The sequence below is a fragment of the Gastrolobium bilobum genome, unplaced genomic scaffold, assembly GCF_033153095.1.
Source record: "Gastrolobium bilobum isolate Gb01-03AN ecotype WA unplaced genomic scaffold, APGP_CSIRO_Gbil_v1 utg21470, whole genome shotgun sequence".
Classification (NCBI taxonomy): Eukaryota; Viridiplantae; Streptophyta; class Magnoliopsida; order Fabales; family Fabaceae; genus Gastrolobium; species Gastrolobium bilobum.
In genome coordinates this window covers 13,346-35,576 of record NW_026896317.1, presented here as the reverse complement: position 1 = coordinate 35,576, position 22,231 = coordinate 13,346, and the positions used below count along the sequence as shown (strand labels likewise).

General features: G+C 33.9%; 3 protein-coding genes across 3 annotated transcripts; all 3 read left to right on the top strand.

The window, feature by feature from the left end:
* Positions 1-1,571: 1,571 nt before the first annotated feature.
* On the top strand, positions 1,572-3,932 carry LOC133298936 (exocyst complex component EXO70B1-like). The gene has a single exon (XM_061498326.1). It carries the CDS (start codon positions 1,767-1,769, stop codon positions 3,852-3,854), a length of 2,088 nt encoding a protein of 695 aa, XP_061354310.1. The 5' UTR covers positions 1,572-1,766; the 3' UTR covers positions 3,855-3,932.
* Positions 3,933-5,733: 1,801 nt separating this feature from the next.
* LOC133298931 (F-box protein At2g02240-like) lies at positions 5,734-7,637 on the top strand. The gene is made up of 3 exons (XM_061498321.1): positions 5,734-6,092; positions 6,586-6,704; positions 7,028-7,637. The coding sequence occupies exons 1-3, from the start codon at positions 5,814-5,816 to the stop codon at positions 7,452-7,454; spliced, it is 825 nt and encodes a 274-aa protein (XP_061354305.1). The 5' UTR covers positions 5,734-5,813; the 3' UTR covers positions 7,455-7,637.
* Positions 7,638-13,942: 6,305 nt separating this feature from the next.
* LOC133298930 (protein TIC110, chloroplastic-like) lies at positions 13,943-20,893 on the top strand. The gene is made up of 15 exons (XM_061498320.1): positions 13,943-14,556; positions 14,641-14,700; positions 14,834-14,957; positions 15,064-15,132; positions 15,240-15,338; positions 15,630-15,696; positions 16,083-16,147; positions 16,279-16,373; positions 16,611-16,738; positions 16,844-16,944; positions 17,840-18,056; positions 18,312-18,466; positions 19,160-19,285; positions 19,374-20,342; positions 20,447-20,893. The coding sequence occupies exons 1-15, from the start codon at positions 14,081-14,083 to the stop codon at positions 20,687-20,689; spliced, it is 2,994 nt and encodes a 997-aa protein (XP_061354304.1). The 5' UTR covers positions 13,943-14,080; the 3' UTR covers positions 20,690-20,893.
* The last annotated feature ends 1,338 nt before the right edge of the window (positions 20,894-22,231 follow it).

The window sequence follows — 22,231 nt, the reverse complement described above, 5'->3', positions numbered from 1 at the left end:
GAGTCCGCGGGTCTAACAGGGGCTTACGACTCAACCAACGTTAGGTTAAACTCGATCTATTACATATCATCAAATAGAACAGGTTTAGGCATAAAAAAAGTTTATTTAGAAAGTAGGTTATAGATTTTCTTTTACATGCTCGGTCTACAAACCTACCGTCGACTTATATCATATTATTTATTTTAAATAAAATAATAATAATAAAATAATTATTATTTATTTGAATGATTTTAAATAATAAATAATATTTTTTTAATTATTGAATACCTAATTGATTTAAATAGACTAACAGGCTTAGGTCAAAAATTTTATTCTTTAAATATAAGTCACACTAAATTTATAAATTAAGAACCTACATAGACAGATCAAATCAAATCTAAAATATTTTTCATAGGACTAATCTATTTAACTTAAAACTTAATACATCCCAGCTTATTTATAGCACTAGCGGCAAGTTTGTATGAGAAATGGGTGGAAGTACTTTCGCATAGATAGATTGCGTATCAAATTGGTTTACGTTTGAAAGTAGAGAAGGATTTTTTTCTTTACTCCAATGTAATAATATTAAACAGTTTTACTCCCTATTCATTTTAGTAGTTCATTTTCGTTGATCTGGTGGTAGTTTATTTAGAATTTATAATTAATTAATTAATTAATATAATTTAATAAACTACGATCGTTAAATAGACAGAATGACTGAGATGAAAAATAATATTTTTTAATCTAATATTGGAATACAAAGATCTCTCCTCTTGAAAATAATATTGTTTCACAATGGTTTGTTTTTTTTTTTTAAAAAAAAAATGCATAATAGGGTCATTGTCATTCTCACTGTTTTCATGCCTTATACATCTATCTTTTTTATTTTAACTCTTGTAAGGTGTTGAACTGTTGAAGCATGCCTTAAAGCCTTACACTTATTTACACAAAAAAAAAAAAAAAAAAAAAAGCCTTACACTTTGACTTGGCATCAGCTTGAAGACTTTTCCAAGTATCTACTCTCATTTGTCTAAGATTTCAGAGATACTCAGTAACACTAAGCCATTAGACTTTGTCTTGTAGCCAGTGCTTTTCTTTGGTTTATTAAATCACTGGGAAACAAAACCTATTGGCCAAGCTGCTGGCAAGTGAAACATCGCCACTTCCTGGTTTGGAATTGCTTTATGAAGTATGCAATCAGAGAGGTCTTTAAATAAATAAAAAATTTAATTGTTCTACAGAACCACAATAAGAACACAAGTCTAAGCTCACTCAAAATAAATCATATACTTAGTAGATTATTATTTTTGAATTAGAAATATAAGTATAATAATTCACTAATATTTGTCTAACGTGAGAGATTTGATTAGTCTCTATCAGGTTATAGATTTGAACTTAGGTGCCATTATTGTATAAAACAAAAAAATATAAGTGTAAAAAATTGTTTTAAAAATAGAAACAGAAGTTTTTATTTTTTTTTGTCTCGTAAGAGAGTGAAATTTGACTTAACTATTAAGCGTGAAAATCTGCATATTATTTTGTGGGTTAACAGTGTGTGGAAAACGGGAAGGAAAAGAGTGAAAGAAGAAACTCACAAATAAACATACTCAAGTCTTTAGATTTTAAGACTTCACTTCTTACTTCGTTTCCTCGAAATTTCATTTGAAGAAAGGGAGTGCTTCACACATCTAAGCCTAAAAGAGTGAGTTGCTCTTGACTTGTGTCAGCGAAAGCAGTTCTCATCATAAAAGAGGGAACTGATTGTCATTTCTCATCCCAAGATAAAAATGATGGCTCTCTGTATCCCTGTAGTGGCAATTCTTACTCACTTGAGAGAGAGCATGATGCTCGTGGCTGTTCAAATCCGGGTATGGCTGAAGCAGCCAGAGGTATGGAGATTTGTGGGACTTGCTTCAACTGTTGTCGGATTGATCTGTTTTGCTCTCAGCTCAGTCTTCAACCATTTATTCGGAAAGTGGTACTCATGGAAGTTATCTCTTTATATTGTTGTCAGTGTCTTCATCTGTCTCTTGATTTTGTTTCCAGAGATATGGCAACGCTTCTTGATCAGTCCCCGGTTCAAAACTCATTCACCATTTTGGGTTGCTTCCATCACCTCTGTGTATTCCTTTTTCTTTGACAAAGCCGTATCTGGGAAACCCGACGTATATAACCTGATTTCGTGTGCTTCCTTTGCCATCATGTCACTCAGTTTGTCAAGACGAACTCATTGTGGATTGGAAAAGGATCTTTTATATTTTTTTCTGGGAGTTCTAATAGTACGACTCATGATGATTAAAACAGCTTTAGGTGTTGTTGGAGTATGTTTTGGCTATTTCCTTCATTCTCTTTGTTCCTCAGGTGCTACTGCTACTCCACCACAATATGTTGAACTCCAAGGTGAACCTTCTCCACAACTCCACTCCGTAGTCATTGAAGCTGATGATTCCCCACAAGCGGCAAGTACTGATATTGCTGGTATGGCTAATCAACTCAGGACTTGTATGAAGAAGCTTAAACAGAAATATCTGAATGTCACCTACACGCTTTTCCCACATCTCGAACATAACTATCAACTGTCAGTGACGGACCACAACTACGTGATCGATGCGCTTCCCTCGAGATTGATCAATGATCTTCATGAGACTGTGAAGGTGATGATGGAAGCTGGGTTTGAGAAGGAGTGCTACGATGTGTACACCAAAAGACGGAAGGAATGCTTGGAGGATTGTCTAATAAATAAACTATTGTTCGGAGAAGAGATCAACATCGAGAAGGAGAAACGTACAGAGATTGAATTCGAAGATTTCATGATTAGAAGATTGGGTAAAGCTTGCAAGGTGGCTCTCAGGATACTATTCCCTGGTGAGCAGCGACTATGTGATCGTGTCTTCTTAGGTTTCTCTGATTCTGCTTATCTTTGTTTCATAGATGTTTGTCAAGGAGCCACCATTAAGTTGTTGGATTTTGTTGACGCGGTTGCTAGTGGGAGCCCCTCAGCTTGGCGTTTGTTCAAAATCATAGACATGTTTGAGACATTGCGTGATTTGATTCCGGAATTCCAATCATTGTTTCCTGAGTCAATGGTAAATGAAGCAATCAAAATACAGAACAGATTGGGAGAAGCAAGCAGAGATATTTTCTTGGACTTGGGGAATCTGATTTCCCGTACTCCGGGAAACTGCTGGCTTCTTCCAATGACCCAAAGTGTCATAAACTGTATCATTGCTGCTCGAGAATCACGGCAGATTCTGGAGCAAATTTTAGAAGAATACCCCAAGGTTGGTAATGAAGTGGGAAAATCTTCATTTTCTGCACAGATGGAATGGATGATAGAGCTATTAGAAAGAAAATTGATAGCAGAGTCCAAAAACTTTGAGGACCCTGCTTCGCACTATTTTTTCATGATGTTAAATTGGAGTTACTTAGAACAGAAGGCAAAAGAAGAGGGATTGGGAACCATGTTGGGTGATGATTGGTTCCCAAGAAATGAAGCGAAAGTCAGAAAATACCTTGAGCTCTATCTAAAAAACTCATGGGAAATGGTACTGGATTTTTTAAAATTAGAGAGCTACGAGTCAGTGGTCCCCAATGTTGTTACATTAGAGTTCATGAAAGAAAAGCTCAATTTGTTCAACAAGCATTTCCGCGAGACATGCAACGTTCAATCTACATGGTTTGTCTTTGATGAGCGACTGAAGGAACAAATAAGAAAATCCATTGAAAACATCTTGCTACCAACATATGGAAAATTCATTGGGAGGTTCGAGGATGTTCTCGGTAAGCATTCCGATGAATATATTAAGTATGGAATAGGTGACATTCAAGATCGACTCCACCATTTATTTCTTGGTAGTAATGGGATGAATCAATAGCTCAAAGATATTAAAAGGAAATGCTACAAGATCTTGATTTGTGTTCTTGTGTTATACTTATACCGTTGTATCTTTTTCTCACAATTACAAATACATGTTTCTTCTTTTTAATGTTTTAGATTGATTTGGTTCACTTATAATGAAGATAAAATTTTTGGTATAGTTAATTATAATTCTTTTAACTTTATAATTTTAAATTCATTTCGCATTATTAGTTTTTTTTTTAAGATTTTTACTTTACGTTTGCAATTTTATTCCTATTGTGATTAAGTTCAAAGCTCTTTCCAAGAATATTTTTTCTGTGATCGGACTTTTGACATTAGGTTCAAACAATTTCTTTTAATCACTACCACCGACATCCATTGAATTTTCACATTATTAGTTAATTAAGTTTACTTCTGAATTTGTTTTTCCGAAATGGAATTTTCACATTTCAAATTAAATTCTAGAAGCCCTAACAAATTGTAGATGCGAGCCCGGAGTATTGGCGCAGAATTAATTCAAAAATCTTGCATCCACTAAACCAACCATAAAAAAATGGAGAGAAAAAAATAAATCTGTTTTCTTTCAATGAAAATCACCTTAGTTTAAAACTAGCTTCCTGGTAGCTTCATATGTCGAAATACAAACCACGTGTTATGCCAAAATGCTGAGGTCTCTCTTTCCATGAAAATGATTGATTCGTCGAAACAAGTATTCCATATATGCATTTAATTTGTACCGGCCAGAACACTGATATGAATATGACATCTCTCAATAAAATTACTTACTTCGCAGTTGACGAAGACTATTTCAAACCCAAGCCTCGCTTCGATCCTTGTTATATACCTTCTAGTCTTCCACACGATACATTAATTGGCACGACTTCTTTGCATCCTATTAAATATTTGTAATTATTTTATTATTAATTGAATAATATTTTATCGAGGTTAAAATTTATTTAAAATATACATTTTTATTAATTCATATACAAATAGTATTTTTTTTTTTAAAAATATGTTATAAATATAAAATTATTAATGTACCTTTGTCTAATTTATTTATTTATTTGGTAAATCCGTTGTCGAATAACTTAAATTTCTAGATTCAAATAATTCTTTTTATAATATCAAAATTTGGACCAAATTAAATGGTCAAAGTTCAATTTTCACCACCATATTAAATGAAGGTCAAAACAACAAATTGGTGAACATAATATTTTTTACCCATTCAAACAAAGTAAGGAAAAAAATCATAAACACCAATTCATAGCACGTATCTTTTTAAATCTATATTAACAAGCAAAAACTTTTATTTTTAAACTTTTGTAAGAAAACTCCCAATTTATCAAAACTAACTTCGATCTTCATTCAAGTAGACAGAACGTATTAAATTTTATTGGTGATGTTGAGTATATATAGAATCACAAATGAACCTAATATTTATACTTTGTTAACACGTTTTTTTTTTTTGACCTTGTCAACACATTTATTTTTACGAAATGAACTATTTTACATTAAAACTGTTCATCATACAAACTTAAACAACTTAAACAAAAGTCAAGAGTGAAACATCAAACGACTAACAACTTAATTAATTAAACAACCTCGAGCATTGCCAAGAATGAAAGAATTAAATTTTATACAAACTATCCCGCGTGAACTGATTTTGATTTTTTTTTTTTTTGGAAGAAGATTCTCTAAAATCATAATTGAGGACAATTGACTCATGTCATAGACTAGAAAATGTATCACTTAATTTGGTCCAGGCTAAGCTTCGAAGCAATTTCGTTAGAAAATAATCACATTGAATAATTCTATGCTATCTCGGTAGAAGCTTTAGTTTGACTTAATTCCTTTATATATATCCTAATCCTATGGTCTCTCCGAAATGAGTGGTGTAGCTAGCGAGAGCTTAATTAGGGTCGAAACTCATATCATATAAATAGTTGTAGTTACACTTTTCATCCCAAGAAACACGATGGACTTCCAAGCCTTGCCCGAAGGATGCATTGCTCACATACTATCTTACATCGATATTCCTGCGGATCTATGCAGACTCTCCCTCGTTTGCTGGGCCTTTTGTTCTGCAGCTGAATCTGATGCTATCTGGGATCGTTTTATCCCTTCCGATTTGGTCTCTATCATTTCTCGATCCCATTCCGAATCTTCATCCTCTTTGCTAGCCACCTCTTCCTCTAAGAAGGCTCTCTATCTTACTCTCTCCGACCATCCCATCATCATTGACCACGGTACAAAGGTATTCTTCTTGCTCCTGCTTGCTTATTATAAGGGTTTAGTGAGTGTCGTTTAAGAGGACACAAGTTGTATTCTTTTAGTGACTTACACAGAGTATGACCGGTCATACTCTGTGTAATTCTGAAAAGTTGCTTTTTTTCACTTTACAAGTAAGCGATGTGACTGAAGAGAGAAAAAAAAAAAAACTTTTCAGATTTACACAGAGTATGACCGGTCATACTGTGTAAATCATCTAAAAAGACACAACTTGTGTCCTTTTAAACGATACTTCTTTTTCGCTTATTATAATCCTGCTAATCCTATCATCTCAACTCTTCTTCTTATATTTGTGATAATTCATAGCTGTGTTACCGGTTCCAGTATGAAAATAGTCCCTTGCAAAAAGTATAAGAAAAAGACTGCTTATTATCGACCCTCACCCGTATTCTCGCATGTGAGTGATTTTTTGTGTATTAGGGTTTGTCCTTTAATTATTAAGTTAATGAATTATGCAGAGCTTTCAATTGGACAAACGGACAGGGAAGAAGTGTTACATGGTTTCCGCCAGAGATCTCTGGATTTGTTGGGTTGAAACTCCTCAGTATTGGAATTGGACAACCATACCAGAGTCAAGGTCAGCTCTTATTGTTCAAAGTTTCTCTAGTTATTGTTAGGTATGAATTATATTTTCAGTTCATATGATTACTCTTGTTGGCGGAAGATAGAGAAAACCAACTAAACCTATTTATATTCACCTTATAAACTATGTGTTTTGTAACTAGCACTCTGAGGAGAATATAGCTCGACATAGCTCAAATTAGATGAATCAGGATAAATATGTGTCTTCATTGTCTTTTCCCTTCTCTCTTTTCTATTTTCAATTTATATGAGTGATTTTTCGGTACAAACACTTATCCTCGCGTCATTCTTGTATATATTCATTTCATTTGTGAACAGGTTCCAACAAGTTGCTGTGCTTCGTGCTGTGTGTTGGTTTGATATTCGTGGGGCGATAAGTACCCATGAGTTATCCTCAAATACTCATTATGCTGCTTATCTTGTGTTCAACATGGTCGATCCTGATGGGTTTCATCACTATCCTGTGGAGTTATCAGTAGGTATAATAGGAGGCCCTATCTCAACCAAAAATGTTTGTTTGGACCCATACTTAGAAGAGAGCGAACTGGACGATAGATTCCAGGGACTGCAACGTCCAAATGTGAGAAATGATGGATTGTTGGAGATCGAGATGGGGGAGTTCTTCAATTCAGGCATGGGAGATGAAGTGCAAATAAGAGTTAGCGAGACACAGAGTAATATGTGGAAGCACGGTTTCCTTCTCGAAGGAATTGAAGTTAGGCCTAAGATGCCTGCTGGTACGTGAGCTAATAGTAGCAAGCCAATTACACAATCTATGATTTGTGTAGAATCTATGGTTTTTTGTAATTATTATATGATTTTTGTAGTTTAAAAGCTATTCTAATTTCTAAAGCTCAAGCCTGTGTGACGTAGAACCTATGGTTTTTTTAGTTGTCAACACGTTTTTTTTTGTTTTTTTTTTATGAATTAAATATTTTTACTCGAAAGTTATTCATTATTATGATATATGATTATGGATATATTAATAATAATGTAATGATATTAATTAACAAAATGAAAAAAATAATAGGTACACAATTTAAACTATTTTTTTTTTAAATGTTAAGAGTGAAATATCTAATTACTTAATGTGATTATGCAATCCATTTTGATTGGTCTAATTATAAAGAATTTGAACAATTTATATGAGATATAAAGTTCAAACCTTAATACCACCATTATATATTTACACCAACTATCTTGTGTGACCGCAAGGTCCTTCATTGCTTTGGTTGTTATGGAAACTGACATCATTTCATGTAGAAAAACTGATTTTATATGGGGGGGGAATTCTTTAAAGTTATAATTGAGAAAAGTTACTGAAGTTCGAGTTCATAATAATTAATAAATGAAAAAAACAATTGCACGCGGAGATAAATAAATAAAGTAAGTAAGCATTTAATTATGGAAAATGCTATTCTCATTTTATATAAGATAGTTATCTCATATTCTCTAACTTCGAAAATCGCATCTCCTCTTTTCTTTTACTTTTTTTGCTTTTAATGGTGCGCCTCATTTGTATTCTTTCTATAGCATAAGAGAATTACTCTCATATAATATGAGAATAATATTTTTCTTAAATTATATATTATTTATGGGAAATCATACCTTATGTGGCATGAGATTGATCTCTTATTTCACTCTCACTTCGAAAAATGTGCTTTTTTCTTTCTTTTTTTCTAAAAATTGGTGAGACCCTTTTTATTTGTCTCTTAACATGAGAGAACTTCTCTCATACTACATGAGAAAAGTAATTCCCATTTATAGCTTATATTCTAATGTGACGGGTTCCTTATCCACTAAGACTCTTAGGGGCGTTTGGTTCGTGTCATTTTGTAGGATTTTTAGGAAACTGAATTTTTCTAAATTTTTAATTTGTGAATATTATCGTAAACTGAATATAAAAGTTATATTTTTAAAAATTAAAATTCTAGGATAAAAAAAAATTCTCCTCTATCAAACATCCCCTAAAGTGTTACATCCCATCAGCCAGACCGCTGATTTGGTCCAGGCTAATTAGCTTCCAAGCAATTTCGTTAGAAAACAATAACATTGATTAAGGCCTCAATGTGGGACAATACATTTCTATGTAGAGAGGAGGAATGAGACGAGAAGGAAAAAAGTTTACTATAATATAATATTAATAAAAAATAATAAATTACTAAATTTGAATTACTTTGTGCGTGTACAAAAACGACAGTGTCTTTTTACATGATGCCGCGTGTAATGATGCTTTTAAATTTCGTTTATATATATATATATATATGGGGAGGGTTCTTTTGACTCCAGAGTAAGATTTATAAGTCTTACTCTCAATCTCAGCCGTTGATGGACGGAAATCAACGGTTGTCATTTATAGTGTAATTAATAATTAAATAATTAATATAACTCCCTAAATTATAGCCGTTGGATTGACAGAAATCAACGGCTAGGATGAAGAGTAAGACTTATAAGTCTTACTCTGGAGTCAAATGATCCCTTCCCTATATATATATATAACTTTAATGTTTCTAAAGTAAATGTAGATAAGTTATCTACATTCGCTCCCAAAACGATGTCATTTTAGGTTGAAAAAATTAAAATTATAATGAAAAAGACTGTTATAATCCCGAAATAAATTATAATTACAAAAATATCTTGATTTTCGCCTCAAAACGATGTCATTTTAGACTCAATGTAGATAAATTATCTACATTGAATGTAAAAAAAGCGAACCCTATATATATCAGAACAATATTTCTGCAGTTACTGCAGATAAGTTATCTGCATTTACTCCCAAAATAACGTCGTTTTGGGATTGAAAAATTAAATAATTAGAATTATAAAGACTACAATAACTCTGAAATAAATTAAAATTATAAAAACACCATGATTTTCGTCCCAAAACGACGTCGTATTAGGCTTACTGCAGATAACTTATCTGCAGTAACTGCAGAAAAAATGAACCCTATATATATATATATATATATATATATATATATATATATATATATATATATATATATATAACTATATAGGTATAAAAATAATAAATCTTATACTTTATCTTAACTGTTGAATTCCATATATCAAACCATTGTAATTGATTAGGTTATTCTTATTAATTCCTAACAAAGTATAACTCCCTTATGTATAAAAATTAACGATTAATATTGAATGTAAAATTTATTGTTCTTACTCAGGTATAAAAAGATCCTATATATATATATATATATATATAATTCTCAATAAATGATAATCGTTGATTGGGGGAAATTTGACACCAAATCCTAATCATTAATTTTCACCAATCAGCGGTTATTATTTATTGGGAATTATATATATATATATATATATACATATATATATATATATATATATATATATAGGGTTTGGTGTTTGTCATTTTAAATGACAGAAAGTTATGTCATTTTAAGAGAGATACAGACACAGAAAATTTGAATTTTAAATTAAAAAAAACCACCCACTTTCTCTCTCCCATGATTTCCGTTTTTCTGTGTCTATCTCTCTCCTAAAATGACATAACTTATGTCATTTAAAATGACAAACACCAAACTCTATATATATATATATATATATATATATATATATATGGAGAGAGATCATTTGACTCAAGAGTAAGACTTATAAGTCTTACTCTCCATCCTAACCGTTGATTTTCGTCCATCCAACGGTTATAATTTAGGAAGTTATATTAATTAATTATTAATTATACTATTAATGACAACCGTTGATTTCCGTCCATCAACGGCTGAGATTTGGAGTAAGACTTAAGAGTCTTACTCTGGAGTCAAAAGAACCCTCCCCTATATATAGGGGAGTGATCTTTTGACTTTGGTTTAAGACTTAGTGCATGTTTGAATCCTCGTTTTTTTTAAGTTAGAAGCTACTTATAAGTATAAGCTAGGCCAAATAGATTTTAAGAAAAGCTCTTATAATGAAAAAATCTTTTTTTTATCATGAAGAAAAAAGCTAAAAGCTCATAGCAAAAGCTTTTTTAAAAGCTCTTAGAGCCTGTTTGGATCCTCTCGTTTTTAAACTAGAAGCTACTTATAAGATAAAGCTAAAAAAAAAGAAAAAACTAAAACTATTTGGTAATTACATAAAATGATTAACTTAAGGGGGCGTTTGTTTCACGGATTCTGCCCAGAAACATAGGCAAATGAAAGCAAGGCATCTACATACACCACGTTTGGTTGGAGTTTCTGTCACACTTTCCCACCTAAATGAGTTGCCTACATAACCCAAAAGCATAAGCATCAGCTTCCATTTAGCCGGCGAAGGATGTTCCTTGGCGATGTGGTATTATTGAAAACCTACCCAAATTAGTCACTGTACATCCTTTACAAAAGACCAGCTACTTTCGTGAAAGCTGATGCAATGATGTGAAAGACCAAGTACCCTTGGCCATGATGTGAAAGCTCAGTCTCCCTCTCTCTCTCTAATTTTGTTCAGAAGGTTATTTTCGTAACTATGCAATGATTTTCCCATCTATATTTTACGATCAGCCAAACATAGACTTTACAAAAGTTACCTAGTTTCTCCAGTAAAATATTTTCCAACCAAACAACTATTTTTACATTTTCCTACCAAACTCAATTTCCACCCATTTCCCCACTAATCACATTTGCCTATGATTCATAAAAATTTCTCCCCAACCAAACGCCCCCTAAAGGTTACTCAAAAGCACGTATTTCAAGAAAACTATCTTTCTCTATATTTATAGCTTTTCATTTAAAAAAACCACATAATTCAAGAAAAGTATATAAGAGCTTAAAAAAAAGCTCCTCATAGGAACTTTTTACTTTTAGCTTTTTTCTTCATAATAAAAAAAGAGTTTTTCATTATAAGTGTGGAACTAATGCATTCAATGTAAAGAATATGAAGATTGTAGAATTTTGATGATAACAAACAATCATGGAAAGAAAGCTTCAAAGTGACAGAATCAAAAGAAGTTTAAAAAAGATCAAGACTCAAGCTTTAAGAGAAGACTCTAAGTCCAAGCAACCTCAAAGTAATATATCTTAGGACTTAGGATTATTTGAAAGAGAAATTGATTTCTCACGTGAACAAAGCTCAAAGCATTTTTTCAAATACATGTATCAAATCATCGTTTGACATTTAAATTCATTCCTAGCATGAAAATATGTTTTTAAATGTTTATCAAATGATTAAAAGTATTTGAAACTAACTTAGATAATGAGAAAACCATTTTGGGACAAAATTCAACCATTTAACAGGTTGGTAACCGATTACCCTAGCAATGGTAATCGATTACCCTTCATGGTAATCTACAAAGCACAGATACGTTGTTCTTTTAAAAAAATATGTGTCGGACACCGACACGCGTCCGACACGTGGTCAATATTTTGAGACACGTTGACTATCTCGACACGCGATTTTGACCGTGTCCGACACGGTCAAAGGGCAAAAATGTAAAATTTTCAAATTTTTTATAAAATTAAAATAATTAAAAAAAACAAACAACAAACCCAAAGCACCAGCGATGAGGGAGCAACAGACCCAACACTTCGACGATTTGGTCTTGAAAGCACAAGTCCTCCAGGTGATTGGTCTCCTTCGCTCGCTCGCTCACAGCTACGGCAAGAGCTACAAGATGGTGGAGGAGATGAAGCACCGATTCCAGATCTTCTCCGATAATCCTAACTCTAGAGTTTTATGCGATTTTCAGAACAAAATATTTAGCAAGATCTGAATATGGTGGTGTGAATGTTCAGCAACAACCTTTATCGTTTCAGAACAAAATGTTTATCAGAAGGTTAAAAGTGAAACGATAAAGGTTGGTGTGATGGGAAACAAGTCGGTGGGAAGTGGGCTCTAACTTTTAATATTTTATTATTTTGTTATTTTTGAGATAAAGGTTGTTTTGGTGTAAAAGAAGATGGTTTATACCCAAAAAAAAATAGTTGCAGAATAAAATACGTACCATTTTACTAAATAAATGAAAATATGAAGATTGGATTAAAAATCAAAAAAATAAAAATTATAAGAATATTTGATTGGATATATGATGTTTTATTATTTTCTTTATATTTATGTTATGAATTTTTTTTATTAGTTATATATTTATTATGGACTGTTATATGTATTATATGTAAACTATATTATATATATTTTCACCAAAAAAAAACTATATTATATATATTAAAAATATTATTTAATATCAAAACGTGTCCTAACATGTCGAAATATGACATTTTTTAGAATTAACGTGTCGGCGTGTCGTGTCATGTCGCGTGTCGCGTGTCCGTGCATCATTGATGGTAATCGATTACCCAATATGCAGAAGACAAAAATAACGGACATAAAACGACTAGTTTGCAAAAATGAGTGGATAAACACCCTTGTGGACCCTCTATAAATAGGAATAACTATTCCATTAATTAGACTCTTCTTCTTGGTCATTATTCTTCATTTAAATTTACTTGCTTTATTCTTGTTTTCTTGATCATAAATACTCTTTAAGCTTTATTCTTGTGAGAGTGTCAACACCCATAGTTCTTCAACTTGTATAATATGTATTTTGAGAGTACTTAGCTATTGTTAAACACCTCCATTTGATTTCTTGAATGGTCAGGGGAGTGAATCCTTTACACTTGAGAGGTCACCAAATTCCTAGGAAACTTTGGAGTGAAAAGTTGTAAAGCATCGAGATCCCGAAGTCTTGAAAGATTGTAGTGGTTTGTCAAAGACCCTCAAGCTTGATAGCTAGTGAAAAAGTTTGATCGAGTGACTTCAGTTTGGACGTAAGCCACGGTGGTGGTGACTGGACATAATACATCTAGTTTGTAATTTCTCTAACCTTAAACTCCTTATTTTAGTTTTGAAATTGCATTTTTAGATTGTGTCTATTTATTTGCTTGCTTACTTTAATTTATTGATCACACACTTGCTCTCACAATAATTTTTTTTCCTTATTTGATCATTTATGTAATTTTAATATTTTATATGTGCAAGAACAATTTTACGATCCATGTTGATTTTGCGATTTACAATCTTTTTACCCCTCTCGATCTTAAATAACATGTCGATCTTAACAACGTTACTCGGACGAGAAAAAACAGCAGAACGGCTAGAAGTGTCTCCTGAAATTATAAAATAAAAAAAACTCACTACATAAGCCACGTATTCTATCATAATAGTGAGGAAATGCCTACAAGTTTTGAATATTCCTTTATCACCCACATATACAATCATAATAACGACGAATACCCCAAACCTTTTCTTTCTTCTTTATCCTCTTCTCTTCTTCATCTCATTCATTTTGGTCGTTAAACCCTATAACAACTCACTCTACACTCTACTCTCTGCACTCAGCAGCCACCGCACGACGTCGTTTCAGAGGGAACCATGAACCCCTCCACCCTCACCCCTTCCCCTTCTTCTTCCCACATACACCGTTCCCTTCTATTACCCTCTCCCTCTCCCTTCCTCCGAACCCAACGGCGTCGTTTCAGGGTCTCCCTCCCTCGCTGTTCCTCCGACGCTCACCACCCTCCTTCATCTTCGCCGCAGCTGCCGCTTAAGGACCTCAAGGGAATTGAGCTCCTCGTCGACAAGTTGTCGCCGCCGGCCAGGCTCGCAACCTCCGCCATCATCGTTGCCGGCGCCGTGGCCGCAGGGTACGGCCTTGGGTCCCGTTTCGGCGGTAGCCGAACCTCAGCGCTGGGCGGTGCCGTGGCTCTCGGCGCGGCCAGCGGTGCTGCCGCTTACGCTTTGAATGCGTCTGCACCACAAGTTGCAGCCGTGAATTTGCATAACTACGTGGCTGGGTTCGACGACAAAACCAAGTTGAAAAAGGAAGACATTGAGGCCATTGCCAGCAAGTTAGTCTCAATTGTTCCTTTTTTTCTCCGTTAATTTTGTTATAACTTTTACAATGGTTGATTTTGAAATGGTTAATTTTTCAGGTATGGTGTGAACAAGCAGGACGAGGCGTTCAAAGCTGAAATTTGTGATATATATTCCGAGTGAGCAATAAATTAGTTTTTTTTTTATTTTTTTATTTATTTTGTGTTAGCGTAGCTTGTGTGATAATGAGTTATGATTTGGCTATTTAACTTCTGCATTGAATGATTAGTTTGCGTTTAACTTGTTGTTTAGGTTTGTATCTTCTGTGCTTCCTCCTGGTGGTGAGGAACTTAAAGGTGATGAGGTTGATAGAATCGTCAACTTCAAAAATTCTTTAGGGATTGATGATCCAGATGCTGCTGCTATGCACATGGAGGTATTCTTTTGTTAATTGTGCTTGTACCTTTAGAGATCGAGTGTATTTATTGTCAGGAGTGAAAGCAGTTCCATATCTTATTCGTTTGGTGCTTGTTGACCCCCAGATTGGTAGGAAAATTTTCAGGCAAAGGCTGGAAGTTGGGGATCGTGATGCTGATATCGAGCAACGTCGGGTAAGTATGTTGTAAGATTGTTCTAACCAATAGATGGCAATACCTTCTGGGCTTTAAATAAACACGAAATACTTCGAGCTTGACCATTGTTAGAGTCTCCAGTGCAGGCGTTTCAAAAGTTGATATATGTGTCAAATCTTGTATTTGGAGAGGCATCATCTTTCCTTCTACCTTGGAAGCGCGTCTTCAAGATCACTGATTCCCAGGTATTTATTACTTATTTGTCAATTGGTATGCCTGGCCTGAGTAATGTGAATTGTATTTGTAATATGCAATTAGGCTAGGAGTCTAGGACCTAACTGTGTATAAGTATTTTCATGAAAAGGAAGAACTAATTTGCTGAGTGAATTTCACTTTGCCATGTTTGTTAATGGTGACATACTGACAGGATTTGGTCTCATTTCTTGATAATTTAATAGGTCCTCAATGCCATTTCTTCAAATCTTAGTTTTTTGTTATTTTTCATTTGACTAGTTCCCAATAATCTATTTTACCAGATTGAAGTAGCTGTTCGTGACAATGCCCAGCGATTGTATGCTTCCAAGCTGAAATCAGTTGGCAGAGGTAATTGTGTAATCAGTAATGCATCTTGGCCTTTAATTGGTCTTAATGTAACAAAAGTGGTAAACTAGCTCATGCTTAGTCATCATGTCTAGTTGTCATAATTTTTATAGGGAAGATAGTTTGGCACACTTTTCACTGTCCAATGTATATTAGTGGAGAAATGATTGTAAGTTATACTGTAATACTCTTCTTTGTTAATTGTGCTTGCATTTATCTTATTAAATAAAGCCTTAAAATTTCTGGTTGTATTTAGCTGATGTGCTGGATATTATTCGGTAATTATCTATAATTACTTTATCCAAAATAACAAATTCATTATATAGCAATTTTTGGAAGTTGTAAATGGGGTTTTCTTCTTTTAGTGCTAACCAACAATTTCTTGCCAGATATTGATGCAGGACAACTTGTTACACTTAAAGAAGCACAACGTTTATGTTGCCTTTCTGATGAGGTGCATTTTCCTTATTTCTTCTTTCATAACTCTCAACTTCTTCTCTGGGATAAACCCCTTTCTCTTGCCGTCAAAGAGTTCCTTGGTGTAGGATAGTCTATTTATTAATTAAGGGAAATTTTCCTTTGCAGCTTGCTGAGAACTTGTTTAGAGAGCATGCAAGGAAATTGGTTGAGGAAAATATTTCAGTGGCACTTGGCATACTTAAATCTCGCACCAGAGCAGTGTAAGATTCACAACTTTCCTGGCTTGAAATATTCTTTGTTTAAGGGATCAAGTCATTGCGGGTTTTCATTAATGATTGAGCTTGCTTAGCATGTTAATGTTGCAAAAGATGGTTCCATATTAATTATTGAATTATGGACATGCTTTTTCTTGCCATTTGTTTCCGTAGTGTTACTGTTCATTCCTTATTTTTTTGCATTAGTAGAATTTTCCCTCTCTAATCAACTTTGTTTTCCAGTCCTGGAGTTAGTCAAGCAGTTGAGGAGCTTGACAAGGTATTGGCATTTAATAGTTTACTCATCTCATTTAAGAATCATCCGGATGTAGTTCACTTTGCCTGTGGTGTTGGTCCAGTTTCTTTAGTGGGTAAGTGTCCTTACTGGGTGGGTTTTATTTTCATTTATTTATTTTTGGTTTTTCTAGTTTTAAATCTAAATTCTTGAAGTTTAATTTAATTCATTATTGGCTTAGGTGGTGAGTATGATGGTGACAGAAAGATGGAGGACTTGAAACTCCTTTATAGGGCATATGTTACGGATGCTTTATCTGGTGGGCGCATGGAAGATAACAAGGTAAATGGTGATAATATTCAAATATAAGCCATGGACTTGTTCACATGTCTTTTCTCAAATAACTAAGATATTTTGAAGTTGAGCCTGGGTTAGTGTTTTCCTGAGGTATGTTTTGGTTGAATAATTTATTTTGTATGAAAAATTTATGGGACTATGTAGAGGCTATTTATACTTGGACTAGTTGAATGGCATTATAGGATATTGGTGCTCTATGCCTTCTTATAGTCTTATCTTCAAATTTGGCTTCCAACACTTCCTACGGGTGCAGATTCAACTATTAATATAGATTGAAGCCTTGCTGTTTAGCCTTCCTGGGAATTATAGTATGACTGCAGATTCAACTGTTAATATAGACTGAAGCCCTGCTTTTTAGCCTTCCTGGTCATTCTTTATTGTCTATAATGCTTCATCTTTCCTTTTGATATATTACCAAAGCCTGATTGAACAGGTTGTTTGGTACATGCTACCAAATCTTTATTGCCCTTAATCTCTACGTAAATATTTAAATTAGAACAATATTATTTTCAGTACAAGGTAGTTTACTGTGTTTCAAGCCTACTCGATTTTCACTTATAGGAGCATTTTAGTGTTATAAAACAATTCTTGGCTCCTTGCTTAACACTAACAACTTAAGCTTTTAGGTCAGGTGTTTTGTTGACTGTTCAGATGTACAAGCATAAGATTCCCCCTTAATATAGATACACATTTGTTCTCTAATTTTCCTTTCATGAATTGGCATCAAGGAAAGCAAAGACACACAACAATGTGCTGAAAAATATATGTTATCATTCGCATTAGAGAGTTGTTATTGATATGAGATATGAATCTTGATCTGTATAAACACTCAGTTTTTAACATAAAAGATTATTTTTTAACAATTTATATTTCATTTCAGCTTGCTGCACTAAATCAGTTAAAAAATATATTTGGACTGGGTAAACGTGAAGCAGAAGCCATTTCTCTTGATGTTACATCGAAGGTGTATCGTAGACGACTTGCAGAGGCAGTTTCAGATGGTGAGTTAGAAATGGCGGATAGCAAGGCAGCATACCTACAGAATTTATGCGATGAACTCCATTTTGATCCACAAAAGGCCAGTGAACTTCATGAAGGTAAAACTAGTCATGTTTACAGTTGGAATTTTACCATATGTGAGACCTGGATTGTTAAAAACTTTATGTTCTGTAAGTTTATATTTACGTGATTCTTAATCTTAAGGTTGTTAACTTGTAATAATAGTATTCAATTATGTATCTGTTTTCTTAGTTGTTATGATAGTTAGCTTTTTACAAGGTGTGACTGTTGTCTTTCTTTATGTTTTATTTACTTCATTATAACACAATCTAACAATAGTTTGTTATTTTAAGAAATTTATCGGCAAAAGCTTCAGCAATGTGTAGCTGATGGGGAGCTTAATGAGAATGACGTTGCTGCTTTGTTGAGGCTGCGTGTAATGCTCTGTATACCTCAACAGACTGTTGAAGCAGCTCATTCGGATATATGTGGCAGTTTATTTGAGAAGGTAATTATATTTCTTTTTTCCTATCTAATTTGTTGGTCGTTTGAAGGAGTCAAATTATATATTTCCTGCTATGCAGAAGTGCAATCCATGCATTCATCATGAAAACTGATAATGTGACTTAATCTCGTTTATGGTGCAATCCATGCATTGTTGTTTTAGGATGTGTTTGGGCTCTTGTGGTTCTTCCTTCTTTTGCCAATCTCATTCTTCTTTCTATTTGAATATTGGTAGAATGAGAAGTTATATTTTAATGTATTAAACTGGTAATGATGCTTTCATTTACTAGTAGCATAGAGATGGAGACCCTGATTCTCTCTCCAGCATTTTCTATCTTATAATGAGGAATTCGGATACTTATCTGTCATAGTGTGCCCACTTGATAGAATTTGTTAAGAATTTCTAGAATGTGTCATTTGGGATTATTAGTCTGAGATTCTTTAAATTATCAAGGTTACATCTTTTAAATTTGTAGTCCTGTTTCTACTTACTATTAAATCGTTTTGTTGGTTTGATTATCTTACATCCAAGTTTTACAGAGAAAACTCTAGAACACTTAGTTGATGATGACATTGATATGTGAAGAAATGGGGTTATTCTTTTTATTTTGCTGTGCCATTAAGTATGTTTCAATCTCTGCCAGACATACTGAAAAATTTATTGGGTCATTTCTAATGCATGCACCTTCTTTGATAGATTGTCAAGGATGCAATTGCATCAGGGGTTGATGGATATGATGCTGATGTCAAGAAATCAGTAAGAAAAGCAGCACATGGCTTGCGACTTACCAGGGAGACTGCTATTTCTATTGCAAGCAAGGCGGTGAGTATCCATTTGTCAGGAAATTTAATACTCATTTATGAAGATTTGAATAAGCCTAAATTTTGCTATGCTGTTTTTATGACTTCAGGTAAGGACGATATTTATTAATTACATAAAACGTGCACGAGCAGCTGGAAGTCGTACAGAGTCTGCAAAAGAACTGAAGAAGATGATAGCTTTCAACACCTTAGTTGTGACTGAGTTGGTGGAGGACATTAAGGGGGAGTCGGCTGATGTTTCAACTGAAGAACCTGTGAAAGAAGACATGACACTAACTGAAGATGAAGAATGGGATTCACTTCAGACACTCAAGAAAATAAGACCAAACAAAGAACTTGTGGCAAAGTTGGGAAAGCCTGGTCAGACAGAAATTACTCTTAAAGATGACCTTCCGGAAAGGGATAGGACTGATCTTTACAAAACATACTTGCTTTTCTGTATAACTGGTGAAGTGACAAGGGTTCCATTTGGTGCCCAAATCACTACAAAGAAGGATGATTCTGAGTATGTTCTTCTGAATCAGCTTGGAGGGATCCTGGGATTGAGTGGTAAAGAAATAGTAGAAGTACATAGGAGTTTAGCCGAGCAAGCTTTTAGGCAACAAGCTGAGGTAATTTTAGCTGATGGACAGTTGACAAAGGCCAGGGTGGAGCAGCTTAATAACCTGCAGAAGCAAGTAGGCTTACCTCAAGAATACGCTCAGAAAATAATCAAGAGTATAACCACTACAAAAATGGCAGCTGCTATTGAAACTGCTGTAACTCAAGGGAGGCTCAGTATGAAGCAGATAAGGGAACTTAAGGAAGCCAATGTTGATTTAGACAATATGGTATCCGAGAAATTGAGAGAGACCCTATTCAAAAAGACTGTTGATGATATTTTCTCATCAGGTACTGGAGAGTTTGATGAGGAGGAAGTATACGAAAAAATTCCATCTGATCTCAACATTAATAAGGAGAAAGCAAGAGGTGTTGTTCGTGAGCTTGCACAAAGTAGACTATCTAACTCACTCATTCAGGCCGTGGCATTATTAAGACAGAAAAATCGTGAGGGAGTGGTAAGTAATTTTCTAAAGCTTCATGTTTCACTTATACAAACGGAATTTTAGATTTGGTGGTTGTGAATCGCCAGGTGTGATCTTGCTTCTTGCCTTTTGTGCAGGTTTCTTCCCTCAATGACTTGCTGGCTTGTGACAAAGCAGTACCCTCACAGATACTCTCATGGGAAGTGCCAGAGGAGCTTGCTGATCTATACACCATATACTTGAAGAGTGATCCAACTCCTGAGAATTTGTCTCGTTTGCAGTATCTGTTGGGCATAAATGATTCCACAGCAGCTGCTCTTCGGGAGATGGGAGATAGATTACTTAATATTACTGAGGAGGAAGAGAAGTTTGTATTCTAGTGTTATAATCAAATGTGTGGCATTAGGCATATTGGAGAGGCCGCGAGCCCCCGCCATTCTGCCATTTTGTTTCACGGTAAAAAGAAAAAAAATATCATGATATATGCTTCTTGGAATAGAGATGAGTGCCGTGTTAGACGTTGAAATCTCCGATAACATTTGTATTTGGACAATTGAATTAATTGCAATTTTGTATGAATAAAAATAGAGTTCTGTTACTCTTTTTTAACCGAACCAGCGAAGATTTTTTTTCATGACCATGAAGGGCCCACGTTTTATCTTGTTTTGCTGTTTGGGAGTTTTTGAAATGATCATTTCCAGGGCTGTACAGAAAAGGTATGGGATTGCACGTGGAAAATTTTAAATATGATTTATCTTTCTCATGAAAATTTGAAACTGGGACGGTAAGGATGTGATTTTTGAAGTAAATTTTTTTTTGAGTATGGTCTATGTGATTTCTCCTTTTTTTGGTCTTCCATACAAGGCCAACATCAACGGTATTTATCAAGGGTTTTATATCCATGCCTAGTCCTGGTGTTTGAAATATGCATGATTTCATTTCTTAGAGTACCTTATTTGTTCAAAAAAACAGGAGCAAAAACTTTTGACCTATGAGAGGGTACTGATGCGTTGTAGATCCAACCCGCCGTATCCCCACATGAAGCTCGGTGGATTATGAAAACAAGATTCCGGACGAAGAGTACAAAGAAGTTTTGAAATTTGTGTTCATTCAATTTTGCTGTTGTTTTAGTTAATTCAATTTCTATCTTTAATTAAAGGGTAATAGTTTTCTTATGTAGTAGGAGATAATAATTATCTCTTACTGACTCATTTGTATAAGTGGGGTTCATTACTTTATTTTATTTTTTATTTTTTTTAAAGTAGTGGACGGACATCACCATAAACATGTTTCTAATATGGCTTGTCGGACTTGGCTTTTTCTTCAATTATTTATGTCATAATATTAGTATTTGAATTTTGAAAATCTTGCCAGATCATATATCATATTATCATCAGGAGCTTTGGTTTATGTGATTGGAGCAAAAACCAATTCAATCTGCAATATAATATAAGATAATTAATTCCCTTCAAATATATATCAACATGAGTATCTTACTCGTTTTTATATAAAAAAAAAAAAATAGTAACATTTCGGTACAAATGAATAAGAGAAAAAGGAACAATTTAGTCAAATTTGTGGTATAGGGGTCAAAACGGTATAGAATCCACCAACCCAATAATTATCTCCCCACCAGTTGATGCAAGTCTTGTAAATTGATAGCTGCTTGCCCTGACAACAAATACTACACCTTCTTGGATCGACTCTTGATTAAGAAAACCATTTCTTGTTTTCAAAACCGGCGAACACCTACAGAATCATATCAGATTAGTGCTTACCATTTTCAATATTTTATATATTGGAGTTAAACTTCGAATTTTCATGGTTCTTAAATTAATAATAGTAAGTGGAAATAGTAAATTGTTAATAATAAATGTAGAGGACGGTGAAAAAGTTTGAGAGAAATTATATTATTAGTTGAT

Coding starts and splice junctions, on each gene's coding strand:
- LOC133298936 (XM_061498326.1), top strand. CDS start 1,767: ATGATGGCTCTCTGTATCCCTGTAGTGGCAATTCTTACTCACTTGAGA.
- LOC133298931 (XM_061498321.1), top strand. CDS start 5,814: ATGGACTTCCAAGCCTTGCCCGAAGGATGCATTGCTCACATACTATCT. Junction 6,093..6,585: donor TCATTGACCACGGTACAAAG/GTATTCTTCTTG, acceptor TGAATTATGCAG/AGCTTTCAATTGGACAAACG. Junction 6,705..7,027: donor ACAACCATACCAGAGTCAAG/GTCAGCTCTTAT, acceptor ATTTGTGAACAG/GTTCCAACAAGTTGCTGTGC.
- LOC133298930 (XM_061498320.1), top strand. CDS start 14,081: ATGAACCCCTCCACCCTCACCCCTTCCCCTTCTTCTTCCCACATACAC. Junction 16,374..16,610: donor AAATCTCGCACCAGAGCAGT/GTAAGATTCACA, acceptor TTTGTTTTCCAG/TCCTGGAGTTAGTCAAGCAG. Junction 20,343..20,446: donor AGAAAAATCGTGAGGGAGTG/GTAAGTAATTTT, acceptor CCTTTTGTGCAG/GTTTCTTCCCTCAATGACTT.